Raw genomic sequence first — 15,519 nt, forward strand, 5'->3', positions numbered from 1 at the left:
AAAAATCATCCCATCCTCCAAAGCACTAACCAACACGCCATGATGCTGCTACCATGAGAGTTGTCCTGTATTGTATGCAAGCTCAGGCAGTTCCATTGGTGCAATTCACACTACAGTTCACACCATTCACACTGGGTGAATACTACAGTAGAATGCAGTTGCAGTTGCACTCCCCAGTTTCACCAGTTCCTTGCAAGTGCAGGAATGCCCAGGTACAGAACAAGCGCTCAGTTTTTCAGAGCTGCTGCATACAGGTGGTATCATGTGCTCAGTGCTGTTGATGTTCAATGGGACCACTTGGAGTAAATTTCCTCATGCCATCCAGCGAGACTCAAGGACTTGAGCTTGGCCTGTACCATGTCAGACTGCCGGTGAGAGCTTACATGATGCAATGCTTCCTCATAAAACAAAACAAAAACAGTTCCAGCATATAAAGAGTCTTGACATCTGGTTTTCTGTATGCAGGGCATTATTTATATTGACTATTTAGTCATGTGAGCCCCAGTCTGAAGCGGTACAGCCCAGACACGGGTTTACCACTCTGGTGAGAACCAGCCTTTAGTTCTGCATACCAGTGTCAGGATTGGACTGCATCTTTATGAGTACGGTCCGCAGCTTTGCTTAGACCCATTGAAATAAGTGGGGTGTGACAGAGTCCCATTGATTTCCCTGAAACCATGGAGTGGTACAGTACTCTGAATCTTCAGAAACACTTTCCTCAGTAAACTGAATGAAATTGGATTAAAAACAAAATTAAACTTGCAGGGATTTCCCTCACTCCAATTTACGATGTTAATCCCACTCAGCCATCTCTTCCTCCTCTTTTTTTAGGGGGGAAGGGGAGCTGTAATGAATGATGCTCAACAAGAATAAAGTCACGTTGGCAATGTCCCTACAACTCAGGCTCCCCCCCCCCACTATACTTAACTATGTGAACAAATGTGTTGATAAATAAATCCGCCTGCTCCTTCGTCCCTTTTGTTTACAGAAAGAAAATTACCCTCCACCCCCTCATTAGTGCGGGTGCCCACCTCTTTTTACCTAACTGCTATTTTTAGCCCTCAAGAGGCTGAAAAATTTCCATTGAAGATCTGTTCTTCTCATTTCCTGGGTAGAGAAAACAGGAAGTCTTAAAAAAAAAAAGTTTCAGCTTTGGTTGGTTTCTTGTGAAACTAGACCAACTTCACCTCCCACTGGCTGCTGGTTCACACTGCAGCACTGACAGAAAGGCAGCAGATCTGGTAGTAAATGTACTTTGAAGCTGTGTGCTTTGAAACAGACCTTGAAAATATGAAGAACAGCTTGATCCTGTGCATGTCAAATAAGTCCCAGGTGGAATGGGGTAGTAAGTAAGTATGCCTGGCATGGTAGTCCTAATGTAATGTCCAGTGCACATTGATCACATTTGCAGTGCAATTGTTCAGTCAGAGCAAGTATGCATGAGATTGTACCATAAAACACATTCACTCTCTCATGTTTATAGATAAAAAGTTTGCTAGTTTATTGATCTTTGCATTATTGTAATTATCAGCATAGGATGAGATCATCCACACAATCAAAAATTGTTCTACTCAGGTTTGAGAGCTGTGTGTGCTCCCAATTTCCAGCTGCATGGAAGCAAGGTAGAAGGAGAACCTGGGTAGATGTGTGGAAGCAAGGTAGGAGGAAAAGCATCACAGATTTTTCCTCCTACCTTGCTTTCACACAATCACTCCTCCCCAGGTTTTCTTCTTACCTTACTTCCACACATTTCCAACATGAGAAGAAGCCTTCAAGGATTGCTTATGCAAAAAATTATTCTTGGATAACAATCTGTGAATTCTCGTCACTCTTGAATTTGAAGTGAATTGAAAGTGAGAAACATCACCTGCTAAGGATGAATGGCCCAAATGCGGTCACTGAAGTCAGTGCACAAGCATATTTGCTAGGTGGGCAAATGGGGTAATTTCAGAGTGGTGACTCTTTTATATTTTTAGCAAGGGGAGCAACTGTCCCTGTTCAGCCCAGCATAGCATCTCTCGCAATGGCTGCTGGTGGTGTATTTATTTTTAGATTTATTTATTTATTTATTTATCATATTTTTTAATACTGCCTGATATGTACTTTGAACCCCTTTCAGACAGGGAACCATTTCCTCGTTCCTTTTGCTATGTAATGCACTTTAAAGAATGTTTCTGTTAAAAGGTGGTATATACATATTTTTAATAACAGTGGCTGGCATACTGCATAAGGGTACATCAGTCCAGTAATTACTTTACACAAGAGTAAGCCCATTATTTCCAATGGGCTTGCTCCTGTGTAAAATCATTTGTGCAATTTTTCCATTTGCACAACTTGCATGCATGCTATGTTACTGGATTGATGTGCCCGTGCACATTATATCAGTCAATAATATTTTGGAAGTTTAATGCCAGTTGCTCCCTTGGGCCGGCTGCATCATACTGAAGAATATCCGGAAACTGCAGCTAGTGCAAAACGCGGCAGCGAGGGTTTTATCCGAAGCTGCCCGTTGGAAACACAACACCCCCATTTTGAAAGAGCTGCACTGGCTGCCGGTTCGTTTCTGGGTCCAATTCAAGGTGCTGGTTTTGACCTTTAAAGCCCTTAACGGTTTGGGCCCGGGGTATTTGAGGGACCGCCTGCTCCCAAGGGTTGCTGCCCGCTTGACGAGGACATCTGAGGGGGCCCTGCTCCGGGTGCCGACAATGAGGGAGGCCCGGCTGTCGTACACTCGGGACAGGGCCTCCTCTGTTGCTGCTCCTAGACTCTGGAATGCTCTCCCAGTGCCATTCATTCCTCGGACTCCATCATGGCTTTTAGAAAGCTTTTAAAGACTTGGCTTTTTACCCAGGCTTTTACATAATCATTTTTACTGCTGCTTCTGTGTGTTTTTATCTGTTGTCTTGTTTTTATGCTTGTTTTATATGTTTTTAGCTTGGTTTTTATTGCTTGATGTTTTTATTGCCTTTTTATTGTATGTTTTAACTTTTGCAAACTGCCTTGGGGTTGTCTTTTAACAAAAGGCGGTATATAAATGCAATACTAAAAATAAATAAATAGATACTGCAGATTGAGGCGAGTCTCACAATCAATGAGACTTGCCAGGAAGGGGTTTGCGGGGAGGGCAGGCTTAACCCGCTCTCCCTGCAGACGAGCAACAAAGCAGCCCTGGGTGGTCCAATCAGCTGCCCACATGCCTGCCGGCTCAGTCACGGAGCCGGTAGGGGCTGTGGGATCGGGGGCTGTGCGGCCCCGGAAGCTCCAGGATGCCGGGCACGAGTGCGTGGGGCATCCTAGAAAGACCTCCAGGGCCGGGTGGCTTCTTTTAGCCTCTTGGCGGGTGTCTCCTTGTGTGTTGCTGTGGTGCGGAGCCGCGCCATGGCAACACACGGTTGAAAAGACTGGGTTAGCAGAGGGTCAGCCAGAGGACTGACTGCCATTTCCTAAAGTCCCTGCTTAACTGTTATCTGGCACAGCAACTGGGTGGTTAATGTGCACACTAACTGATTGACGTCCGCTTGTACATATTTACCATCACCACTTCAAGGCTGTGCATATTGAGCATTAAGAACATAAGAACAGCCCTGCTGGATCAGGCCCAAGGCCCATCCAGTCCAGCATCCTGTTTCACACTGTGGCCCACCAGATGCCGCTCTGGGGAGCCCACAGGCAAGAGGTATGTGCATGCCTTCTCTCCTGCTGTTGCTCCCCTGCAACTGGTATTGAGAGGCATTGTATGGGTAATTACATTATGGGTAACATTACGAGGACTGAAAGGAAATGTGTTACTAGGGATGTGCTGTCGCCCTCTGGATCAAAGCGCTGAGAGTGACCTGGAGTCACTCTCGGCGTAATGTTACCCATTCACTGTAAGACATACATATCAGGTGCCAACATCCAGATGCTGGTTAGGAACAGGATACAGACTAGTTTGTATTGATCCAAGTGGTGTTGCAAGAGTAGCTTTTGCAGGCAAGCTACACCTGAGCTGTTAATCACACATGTAAAACTGACACTCAGCAAATGTTGTTTCTGGCTGACATACTATGCAGTGTTCCATCTGCCTTGTGACAGAATGTGTGTGCAGTTGTACAGGGCACTCCTGTGAAACACACAGTTGCAGCTGTTTGCAATTATTATTGTGTTTTGCGCTAGGGCATCCTTGCACACCTGCATTCACACTTCCATGACAAGGCAGATGGAACGTTGTGCAGTATAAGTCAGACATCCTGTTTTACCCCACTGTAACTCTGAGCCTGTATGCAGCACTTGCCTCTGTGTAGGACTGTACCTCGTGCATTTTGTGTCCATCGTGTCCCCCCTCCACACACATCTGATGTAGGCAAGGCCTTGCAAGGTACAGCTGTACCAGTACATTTACCCAGACTCAGCTTGCTGGATTGGTGCAAGAGACCTCAGCCTTGCCAGATGACCACAAGATAAGGCAGAGGACCAGTAATGTAGCCCTTTGGCTTTTGAGGATAAAGACCTGGAGCAAACGTAATGCTGCCCAATATCCTCCTAACCACAGTCGGGCAATAAAGAGTGCTTTGTGGGCTGACATACTTCTCCTCCACTCTTTCAAATAATTAGTTCTGAAACTAATTATGAAAGGAAGTCCCATCCACAATTAGTTTCAGAACTAATTATAGTTCGGCTTACATCTTCACTGGTGGTGTCTCCAAACCTGCTTCTATATATGGTTGCAAATTGTGGTTTGGCATTAATTATAGTTAACTAAACCCTAACTATCTCTAGAATCTGCTGGTGCAGATGCTAACACTGGCTATCATGCCATGCAAGTAGCTTTTGTACCTTGTTAGAATGTTACAGCTTGTTCTCCTAGTGAATTCTCTAGAAGGAACAAATATGTCTATACATATTATTGGACTTTGGAGCATTTGGACCAGTGTTGTTACTCTTCTAAGACTGTTTTCCACTTGATAAAGATTGACATCAAAACAGATGTCACCGCTGTGGACTTGTTCGTAACAGACTGTATCACTCTCCACACAGTGGATTTTACATGCTATATATTTAGTTTCATTTATGTGATTTCCTACTGCTATCTTTGTTTTATCTTAGGTCAAGAATATATTTGATTATAAAATTATACTGGACCAAGTTGTTGCATGTTCTTTATTGTATGGTTTGTGAATAGTATGGAGGAGATCTTTCTTTCTTGTTTGCTTGATAGTGGGCAAGGGTGCATCAGTCCAGTAATGCTGTATGTATTCAAGTTGTGCAACTTTAATAAATTGCCCATTGTTTCCAGTGGACTTACTTTTGTGTAGTGTCATTTGCACAATTTGATAAGTTGCACAACTGTGTGCACGCAACATTACTGGACTCACGTATCCTTTTGCAGTATGTCATCCACTAACCATGGTTCAGAAGAGGAAAATGTACTTACAGGCCTTGTTTCATTGGCACCAAACCTATATTTATATAAGACATTGTGGGTGGGGTGTGTGTGTGTGTTGCTGTATTACATGTTTATCCCACCCTTCTTCCAAGGAGCTCAGAGAAGGATACATGGTACACGGTTCTCTCTCCCATCTCCATTTTATCCTTACAACAACCTTCTGGGGTTGATTAGATTGAGAGACTGTGATTGGCCCAAGGTTGTGCAGGGATTTGAACTCAGGACTTCCCTTTCCTAGTCCAGCACTCTAGCCACTATATACCACAATGGCTCTCTCTGCATTGCTTTTAACTGCAATGGTTTTTGTTTGGATTCCCGTCTGTCCCCTGCACAGTAACACTTTATTTTTTGTCCTTCCTCTTTTTCTTTGCAGTTAACGAAATAATCAGGAAAGAGTTTTCTGGACTCCCTGCCAGAAGTCAGACATAGAAGATGAGATTTGCGAGAAAACTTTTACTGAATGCTTCCGTACCTGACCTCTTAGATTCTTCTCCTGCCCCGTCAGCCTCCTGCTTCCTTAACTGATCATCTCAAGGCACCGGTTCAACACCAGGAACAATGCACTGGCATCAAACTGACAGCTTGGACTAAGCAACTCGGCACCTCTCACTGTAAACATCAAAAAGAACACTCTTCCTTTCATCCAAAGATCATGTTGTTCTCATGTAGCAAAGCGTGCGCCTGACCAAACTTATTAATGTGACTACAGATATATATACGCACACACAATGGAGAGAGATCTACAGCCTAAAAAGGAAGGCTTCCGTCCAGAAACCTGCTCGGAAATAAAGTAGGATTATATGTGTGCTGAACATCAGATGAATTGCAGAGTTGCCAGCTCAACAGAATATGAATTGGGCCTCTAGATTTAGCAGATATGACCTGCCCCCATTACAATTTTCAAGATAATACATGAGCAATGAGTCAGAGAAGGATAACGCAGCAAATCTATACACACAACGTAGCTTTTATTTCTTTCCAAACATCAGCTTGCTCATCTCTCAGCATACCTGGGAGTTTCAAAAACAACTTGCAGTGGAGCATAGGACTGTTGTAATGAAAGGGATAGAGAAACACACAATCTGTACACACAGTTGCTTGTGAAGTTGTGAAGTGTCCCTCTGGGTAGTTGGTTCTGATCTCAGGATGCACTAAAGCCACATTTTCAAGTTCTGCTGTGGGCAAAAATAGATAAAAACTCAGGGCATAATTCAGCCAAAAATTAAGCAGATTTTAAAACCATTGATTTAAATGAAAGAGACTTAAGTGTCTCTTCCACTTTCATCTGCTCTCCCCTCAAAAGCCCTTTCCACTGGTATAAATTTGTTCCTGGGGGCTGCATAGCAGCATGTCAGGAAGAGGATCCTGGCTTAGCCTTCTACCAGACTGGCTAGTTTCCCACAGTTTTGAGTACTTGGTTTTTAACACTGGCAAACATTTTAAAACTGCAGTCCCCTCCCCACCCACCCCCGCTGGAGTCTGAAATGGTACCCTCCCAGAATCTCTGTATCACGTGACTTATCTACATATGCAAATCAGCTGGAGCCCTTGCCTTCCAAAAGAACTCTGAAAGCATTAATAAACCTATTTTTATATTGCTGGCCAGCACCTTGAGTAGCCTGATAACCCATATTGAATCAAAGTGAAAGAAAACACCATAACAAGTCCTCTTGCCATCACAAAACAGAAAGATGGCCAGGAATAGAACTCCTTCTTGTTGCCCCAGCTCCTTACTAACAGGTGGTCTGTAGCAGTCTTGGCTTCTTGTTCTCCATATCATTTGTCCCACCTGTGCCAATATTTACATCGGTACGGTATAGAATGTGGGACCAACTGTCTGCAAGGAAATGCTTCTGCAATACTGACAAAGGCAGCTATTTCCCAGGAGCTATGCTGGCCTTGCTCCTTAGCAGCTTGTCAGGCAGGCTGTAAGTTGCCAAACCCATGCAGAGACTAAGGAGAGCTAGACTGCTGATCAAGGGCTTTGCATTTCACCTAATTTCTCTTGCAAGAGTGTAGCAATACTTAAACAACTATTACATCTGTTTCTCATTTTCTTGACAATTTAGAAGCAGTATTAAAAGTGAAGCTGATCTTGTTTAGCAAGGCACACTCTTACTCCAAAAGGGGGGATTACCAGGAGCCTATTGTTTTAAAGACAAAAAATCCCAGAAGCACCCCAAATCTGCAATCAGTTATTTAGAATTCACCAGTTTTGAAAAACCACACTGGCAATTCACAGGGTGACTCAGATCACTGCCTATCAGTACGTCAGCTATGCATCACTTCTGGTACAGACATCTAGTTGTTGCTTTGTGCTTTCTTATTTGCAGTGTGTCACTGTTTTTTGGGGTGCTGCAAAAGAAAGCTGTGCATGAAAACCAATATAGTAGCATGTCACGATAGTATACAGGCTAGTAATAAAAATAATAAATATGAGGATATCAATTGCTTTAAGATCATTAGTTGCTAGAAAAATTACCAAAGCTAATGACCTATCTATGGAAAACAAGCAGAGACCAAAGATCTCTACGTACTTGCTTGTTTATATGTAAATATTACAGTGGCAAAAGATGTTGATGTACAAGGAAAGACTGACACAACTTTGAGGAGGCCTAAGGGCTACAGGAGTAGCTCAGCAGCTATATAAAACTGCCCCAATACAAGCCACATATTTCATTACGTGCTGGAAAAAAACTGAACTTTCCAATCAACAGAGCAATCAGTCAACCACACTCTCAGCCAGCCAACTGTAATGTATGTTGAGGTGGTGGGGAGGTGCGGTTACCAGGTTGCAACCTAGATCTTTTCACTTTACCTTTAAATCTGCTGCTGAAGCCGGAGACAAAGGAGGCATGATTTCTGTCTCTCTGTTAACCCCCACTCCTACACCCTCCTCTGGTTGCTGCGGAGGGATGCGAAGCTCCAAAAGTACCATACAAATTTAAAGCATGCCAAATTTAAAGCAATTTTAACCAAGCAACACTGCAGACTGGGGCTGGTAGTGTTTCTATCATATGCATTATTTCTCAGCTTCACCTGAAATTATCCATTACAATAAGTTCTAACGTGCAATCTGTATTCATTTCAACAACAACAAATCCCCAGGCAATGGTCAAGTGATCTGGATTTCAGATCATATCTCAGGTCCATCTTTAGGCCAAGTCAGACCACCACCACCACCCCTGCCGACTTGAATTGTTTTTACTTTCTTTGTTGTCGATAGTCACTGTTGCTCTTTGCTAAAGAGAAATGTCACTTTTGATTAATTGTTTAGCTTGGCTGACTACAGATGAGTCAACAAAACATCCAGAAAAATTTAAAGATGTGACCCAGTTTAGGCACAGCTTTAAGTGTCAAAATGGAACAAAGTCCTTGGCAGATGTATAGTGCTTTTGGACACTCATATTGAATATTAATATGCCAAAAGAAGCATGTGGACTTGTGACCAAGTTTACACAATGAAGGGACTAAAGGGCATTTAATAATCTCGAAGTTTATTAGGTAATAGGTTTTTTAAAGCAGTGATGGGATTTCTACAGGATTTTGATAGAATTACTAGTGCACTGCCACCCATCATTTGCATAGGTAAACAGGATATCTTGAAACTTGCATTCATCTATAAATTGAACTCCAAAAGGACTCCATTAGGACTGTCCTTTTCTTTTTCCCCTGTGACTTTAACAGCTCCTTGAATATCAGAACTATAACTGATGCAGCTTTCCCCATCATTGCATCACAATGCCAGGGAAAACTCCACCAGTGGAATGTGCCCATTCTGCAATTACTGAAAGAACAGCATCTCGAACAGGGAGCAGCTGGCAATACTTGGTTCAACAGGTGTGCTCAAAAGGTTGAGCAATCAGGCTTTCATTTCAGCATACTACACAGCCCACCCCCACCCACCCCGCCGCCGCTGCTTAAAGTTGTATTTACTGAGACACGGGAGTATAAAATGGATGATATGTCAGATCTTAGCAATGAATATCAGGCACATAAATTCCTGGCAACTGTATTTACTCACATTGATGGCTTGCTAGATATCTATAACCCAGGGCTTTAAATGACTTGCACTAAACTAATAATAATAATAATGCCCATGATCCAAAAAGCTTTCTTAGTTATACCCAGGGGCTTGGGCATGCTTAGTGGCTTTTTAGATTGTTTTTAAGCCTCTCCCCACTATAAACAGCAAAAATGTCATGGCACATCACAAGCTGCTTTGTAACTCCCCTCTCTTTCAAAAGAGGTGGGCTGTATACAGATGTTCTTCAAGACACACCTTCCTCCTTTGCCCACAATTCCTTTGATCCCAGCCAATGGCTGACATATCACGCAATGTTATGTGTGCATTGTAACTTTTAATTTGCACAGTTGTGCAAGAGCACTCTTGTGCAGGTGCAAAAATTGCACAACCATAGTTGCAAGATTGTTGGCCATTATTTCCGTTGGCCGTACTGTTGCATAACTGTAATTTTTGCACTTGCACACAACTGCAATGTTACAATGTGCATTGATGTTGTGTGGTATACATATTACTTACTAAGCACTTAAGCAATTAAAGTTATAATCCTATTCATATGCATATAAGAGTAAATCCCACAATTCAGTAGGAATTACTTCTGAATAAAGATTCATAGGTTTGGGTGCATGTCTTAAAGTTAAGCACAGTAAAGCAAATTGTCCTAGCCACAGTTTTACCATCTACCCTCTTAAATAGTTATTACCAAACTACTAGTTTCTAAAGTACTCCCATTGATCAAACGTGTTAAAGAGTTATAGCTCCCCTTAGGATTAGAGCCCAAATCCCATGAAAATCAATATGGTCATAAGAAAATTTCATTCCAATTTCCCTGGCGTCTGATTTGAAGAACACAGATGACAGATATTTGAACTGAAAGCTGATTATTGGAAAACGATGCATTGAACCCACATTTCCATTCAAATGTTAGGTTGCTAAGTTGGGCAGCAACAATGCTTTATTTTTGTGCAAAAGTTAAATGATAGATTGCTTTTGTTTGCAATTATTTTTACCTACTTTTTCCTTTTCTCGCATCATCATGGCAAGTTTACTTCTGCATGTAGCTCCTTTTATCTTCCCTGATGTCAAGTCACATGGCTCTGATTAATCCAGAGATGCATCTGCATTATTGCCATATCAGAGACATGCCACATGATGGTTTCAATGTAAAAGCCATTCCAGAGTATATCATCAATCAAGGGCAGGCAAAAAAGAGCAGCGTTTCAGCGCTTGCTGATGTAGCCACTTTTTCAGGTGTCCTCACAAACTTTGCCAACACAATAAATATCAAAAACAGTAACTCTTATTTTTCTCCCACTTCCATGTTCCATGGTGGGGATGAAGCTGCATCTAGGGCAGTAGTGGAATAGCCCTTTTGCATCAATCAGTGCTTTTTTGCTATCTCCAGAGAATAGAACAGAGTTTTTAGATGCAGTGCTTAGTAGATAGTACTCAGTGTGTGTTATAATGTTCTCCTTACCTGCAGGGTCATTGTTTCATATAGACTACATGTAAAGTTTTTTTAATTAATATAATTATTATGGCTGTTTTAAAACAAACTGTCCTGCTGCCTCTGCTTTTCATGGTTTTTCAAGCAACTGTTTGCTAGTAATAAAGCCTTCATCCGGTATATATTTATTTATGGAGGAAAGTTGGGGGAGCTTTCAGAAGCAGTTATATAGTGCTCTCTCGATAAAGTACGTGGATGAATTAAAATAGCATAAGTAATTCTGAAAGCTTCCATGTACTAAATTATTTCTTTTGATTTCCTAGTAGTTTTACAGTATTAATGTATGTAATATCAATGCAAGCTTCTTCTTCTTCTTCTTCTGGTCTAAAGTAACATCAGGTTCACCTTGGACAAGTTAATTGCCTTGTGTGAGTAATTTGTTCTCAGATGATCTGGAAGACAGCCATATTTGCATATGAGGAAATTCTGTCTTTCCTCAGTTATCTGAATGTTTCACTACAGTGCCTTCCTGCCATTGTACCAAAGGGCCTCCCAAGGCATTGTCTGTAGGGTGAACAACTATAATGTGTTTTCCATCAATGTTATACCATGCTGAAATATAAGCAACGAATTGTAAGCTGAAGATCATCTCATTTTTTATTTTGTCTTGGGTTTTTTGTTATCATGTTATTTTTGAACTTCCAGCTTTCCATCAGAGTGCTGGCTGCAAATTACAGGAAGAATTCCTATAAACCTTTGCACCAAATATATAATATAGAGAACCTAAAGTCACCCATCTTAGCATGTAAACAGTCAAAGGGTGTTGGGGGAGACGGCCGATGTTAGGAAGAATGTTTTGTCATTTACTAATGCATTTTGGAAGTATGGGATGCCAACGGAGAAACTGCATGTGAAGATCATTTGTAATTTATGAGACTGGGGAAAAAATTCAAAATCATCTGAATTTCAGTGCAAGGAGATGAAACTGTTTGTTGTATGTGATTTTAGTGGTAAAAAGAATGTTGAATAGTCATGGTTTGCACTCAAACACTGCTTGTAGGCACAGTCTAGTCAGTAATGCACTTCCCTCCTTACCTTTTGCTAGATACCTAGTTTCATATAATATGTTATGCAATACAGGCTACATAAATCCTATTAAATTCCATGAAAGAGAGTTCAGTGTGTGCATAACTCATCCAATGAAATCAGTGAGGCTTGGGAAAGTGCTTCTCTTTGGTTTGATAATGCCCCATTCATGCCCCATGTAAATACATGTCTCTTTCATTATTCTTGTTGGGATACATCATGTTCTAAATGTAGAATACATTCAACGACAGCACTAGGTTATTGTATTAAGAAATGCTGCTGCTTGAGGATATATCTCCAACAGTTTTAGAAAATAGTTAGCACAATGTATTTTGGGGGGAAATATTTTGTATTATAAGATCTTTTTTTAAAAAGAAATTGTCTACTATGCTTTTGAACTGCCACAAATGAGGCCACTTCTGCGTGCTGATATTTATAAAATAGTTTGCCTTTTCTTCAGCTGCAACATTAATAAGTGCTCTTACTTGGAAGCAAGTGCTGTTGAAAGGGGTGCAATCTTGCATCCTGCAGTCCTGGGGAACAACTTCCGCAGGGTTCTGCCAAGACCCTCCCTGCCCCAACAGTTGCCTTCATTTGCTGAATCTTTTATCTTGTATCTTTATATTATCTGTGCTCTTGTAGCAAACACACTTGTACCTTTCACAGAAACAACTGAAGTACTCGAAAGTACTCCCCAAAATATAGATGGCACATTAGCTTTTGTAGATGCTTTTAGTGGTTGTTTGCTTTGATCCATGAGTTCATGTATCTCAGTTTGAAACCCTGCTGTGGTGGGTGCTCATTGACATTTTTAGTACACTATTTGCTCCATTCAATATTTCACTTGCAATTGCCCTGCCTCCCCCTCATTTAAGTAGTGCTGAATAACAATGGCAAATGACAGTTATATGCTTCATTGACAAATCAGTAATCCTGCCTCTGTGTAAGTTCTGTTTATCAATTTCTACTTGCTTCTTGTGTATAATAAATTAAAAAGAAAAACATCAACACCCCAATATCTCCAGGGTTTGTGCTGGTAACAACTGCACACGCTTGTACAGGCCAAAGGGGACAGAGTGCAGGCATTATGCAAAATGCCTCCTGCAAGAGTCTTGTATGTGGTCTGTAGAGAGAGTTGCGAGAATCCTCACTCTTATTTTTTAAAATGTTAGTTTCTACCCTTTGGTTGCAAGGATGGATGTTTGAAAAATGCAATGGCCAAAGATGCTTACATATCAGAGAGGAGAAGTCATGTAACAGGATGCACAGATTCGTTTGTTTTTCAACTCTCATGATATCAAAGTCTGTATTTTCAAAGACTGTTAAAGTGTTAACTCAGGTCCTTCACTTGTGAGGATAAAGACTATCAGGAGAAGTATATTGTGAAGTAATAAGCACATTGGGATGCATTCCACCTTAAAATCCCTTTAATTTCCATGGAATTTAGGTGTGCCTGGCTTTTGATGGATTGTGCCAATTATATGCATCAGTAGCAGATGGACAACTTCCATGTTCAAGAAAGTGATACACAAATGCATGGAAGTAATACATGTTTTGTTAGCAGCCTCCTTCCAGCTGACACATAAGTGCACGTGTCCCTCTTGCTAAACAAGTCATCCATCCCTAAGACAGTGAACAGCAAATGGTGGGAAAGAGACTGGGTGTAAGCTACATCTGATTAAAGTTTTTGTTTATTGAATTTAATAGATCTTATTTATACTCATTTGTACGTGTCCATCTCAAATTGTCCCTCCAACTTTGCTGGAGGACTTCGGCTCTTGATACCAATCTGGATATGGGGAATAGGTCTAATAAAAACATGTTAGTAATTCCGAACCTCCAGGTTCAGCTGCAGTAGGCTGAACAGTGTGACAGCTTAACAGACTAAAGAGGGCTCTTTTCCACTTTCTGCCTGTTTTTAGCATGCACAAGTGAAAACATGTTTTTAGCCTCACTTATGAAAAGCATCCTAAGCTGCAGTTACATAGGAAGCTACCATATACTGAGTCAGACCATTGGTCCACCTAGCTCAGTATTGTCTACAGAGATGGCAGCAGCTTCTCCTAGGTTGCAGGCAGGAGACTCTCTCAGTCCTGCTTTGGAGATGCCAGGGAGGGAACTTGGAACCTTCTGCATGCAAGCATGCAGATGCTCATCCCAGAGTGGCCCCATCCCCTAAGGGGAATATCTTACAGTGCTCACATGTAGTCTCTCATTCAAATGCAAACCAGGGGGACCCTGCTTAGCAAATGGGACAATGCATGCTTGCTACAACAAGACCAGCTGGGGAAGAAAGGCTATTTAAATTTCATGGAAATCAATGTCAACATACAGTTTGGGGTATTTCCTGGTGCTCCGAGTTAAATATGGAGTCTATATTTGCTGTTAGCAATGTACATTTACTGAAGAAAGTTGGGGTGGGGGAATGATACCCCAAAGGAAAGCCGCTTTTAATTTGCTCTGAGATATATATGTATATTTTACTAAATTGCTTGTTCAAAATGTTTTAACTTTTTTATACAGATGGGAGGTTGTATCTTATATTCCCCCACGTAATGTTTTAATCTCCAGTCTTAATTGTGATTTTGCTTTTTGTAAAATATTTTTATACAGCTTGTATTATTATAGTCTAGCAATAAATCAAAGGACAACTACTACTGTATGTGTGTTCTTCTCATGTGCTTGCACTTTTATATAATTAAAGGGGACATTGTGAAGGTCTAATGAAAGCCTCAATAAGAATACCGCAGCAGTGTTTTGCAAGGATCTAATTACTGCTTGCATGACAGACAGCCTGGTTCAATTAAGCCATACACGAACTATAAAGTAGAAGCCAACAGGCCGTGTTTATGACCCTCTCTGGTCAACAGCTAGTTTTACTGAACTGACATGTTCATCGGTGTTGGGGCTGATGAGTCAGAGCCCCAGCCCTGCCCCCTATAGTAACCTCTGGCCAGTCATATTGACATAAACATGATTTGCATTTTGGGCTAAACAGAGATGGTGAGGAGGCAGCTATACCAGTAGTGGTGGGGAATCAACAAAGATATGGTGTTGGTGGCCAGCGGGCCATTATAGGAGAAGGGAATTCAGAAATATAATTGCTGTTTCCCCTTCCAGCAGGCCTACCACCTCTTTGGTTCTGAAGAGCAATGCCACCCACCCACAGAACCTCACCATATTACTCTGTAATGCCAGGTCAGTTCAAAATAAATCTGAGGTAGTCCATGACTTGATTATGGATGAAGGAGCTGACCTGGTATGTATTATGGAGATCTGGTCAGGAGAGGCTCGTGGTCCAGTTTAGTTCCACCTTCTCCCAGAGGGTTACTCCATGGTAGAGCAGGTGAGAGGATGTGGTCGGGGAGGTGGGGTGGCTGTGGTCTATAAGAATACCATCGCCCTTGCCAGGATCCCTGTCAGGGATTTGGCCTATACTGAATGTGTGTACCTAAGCCTAGGGACTAGGGATAAACTGGGACTTCTGCTGGTGTACCTATCATCCCGCTGCCCAGTGGAGTCCCTAACTGAGCTGAC

At 41.8% G+C, this 15,519-nt stretch overlaps 1 protein-coding gene and 1 long non-coding RNA gene across 7 annotated transcripts in view; one reads left to right on the forward strand and one right to left on the reverse strand.

The window, feature by feature from the left end:
- NFATC2 (nuclear factor of activated T cells 2) overlaps positions 1-14,636 on the forward strand; it is a 185,702-nt gene extending 171,066 nt beyond the window's left edge. For all 4 annotated transcript variants that reach the window (XM_053249762.1, XM_053249761.1, XM_053249764.1 and 1 more), the window contains one exon: positions 5,799-14,636. Coding sequence is in view for 3 of the 4 variants with exons in the window: in XM_053249761.1 (XP_053105736.1) it covers positions 5,799-5,854 (56 nt within the window). In the remaining variant the exon portion in view is untranslated. The remainder of the gene's footprint in view (positions 1-5,798) is intronic.
- The window catches only part of LOC128324780 (uncharacterized), a 164,981-nt gene continuing 155,673 nt past the window's right edge, over positions 6,212-15,519 (reverse strand). For 2 of the 3 annotated variants that reach the window (XR_008307095.1, XR_008307092.1), the window contains exon 3: positions 6,212-6,600. This is a non-coding gene — a long non-coding RNA (uncharacterized LOC128324780). The remainder of the gene's footprint in view (positions 6,601-15,519) is intronic. The other variant, XR_008307093.1, reaches the window with a different exon arrangement.

Source organism: Hemicordylus capensis, chromosome 4 (genome assembly GCF_027244095.1).
Source record: "Hemicordylus capensis ecotype Gifberg chromosome 4, rHemCap1.1.pri, whole genome shotgun sequence".
Taxonomy (NCBI): Eukaryota; Metazoa; Chordata; class Lepidosauria; order Squamata; family Cordylidae; genus Hemicordylus; species Hemicordylus capensis.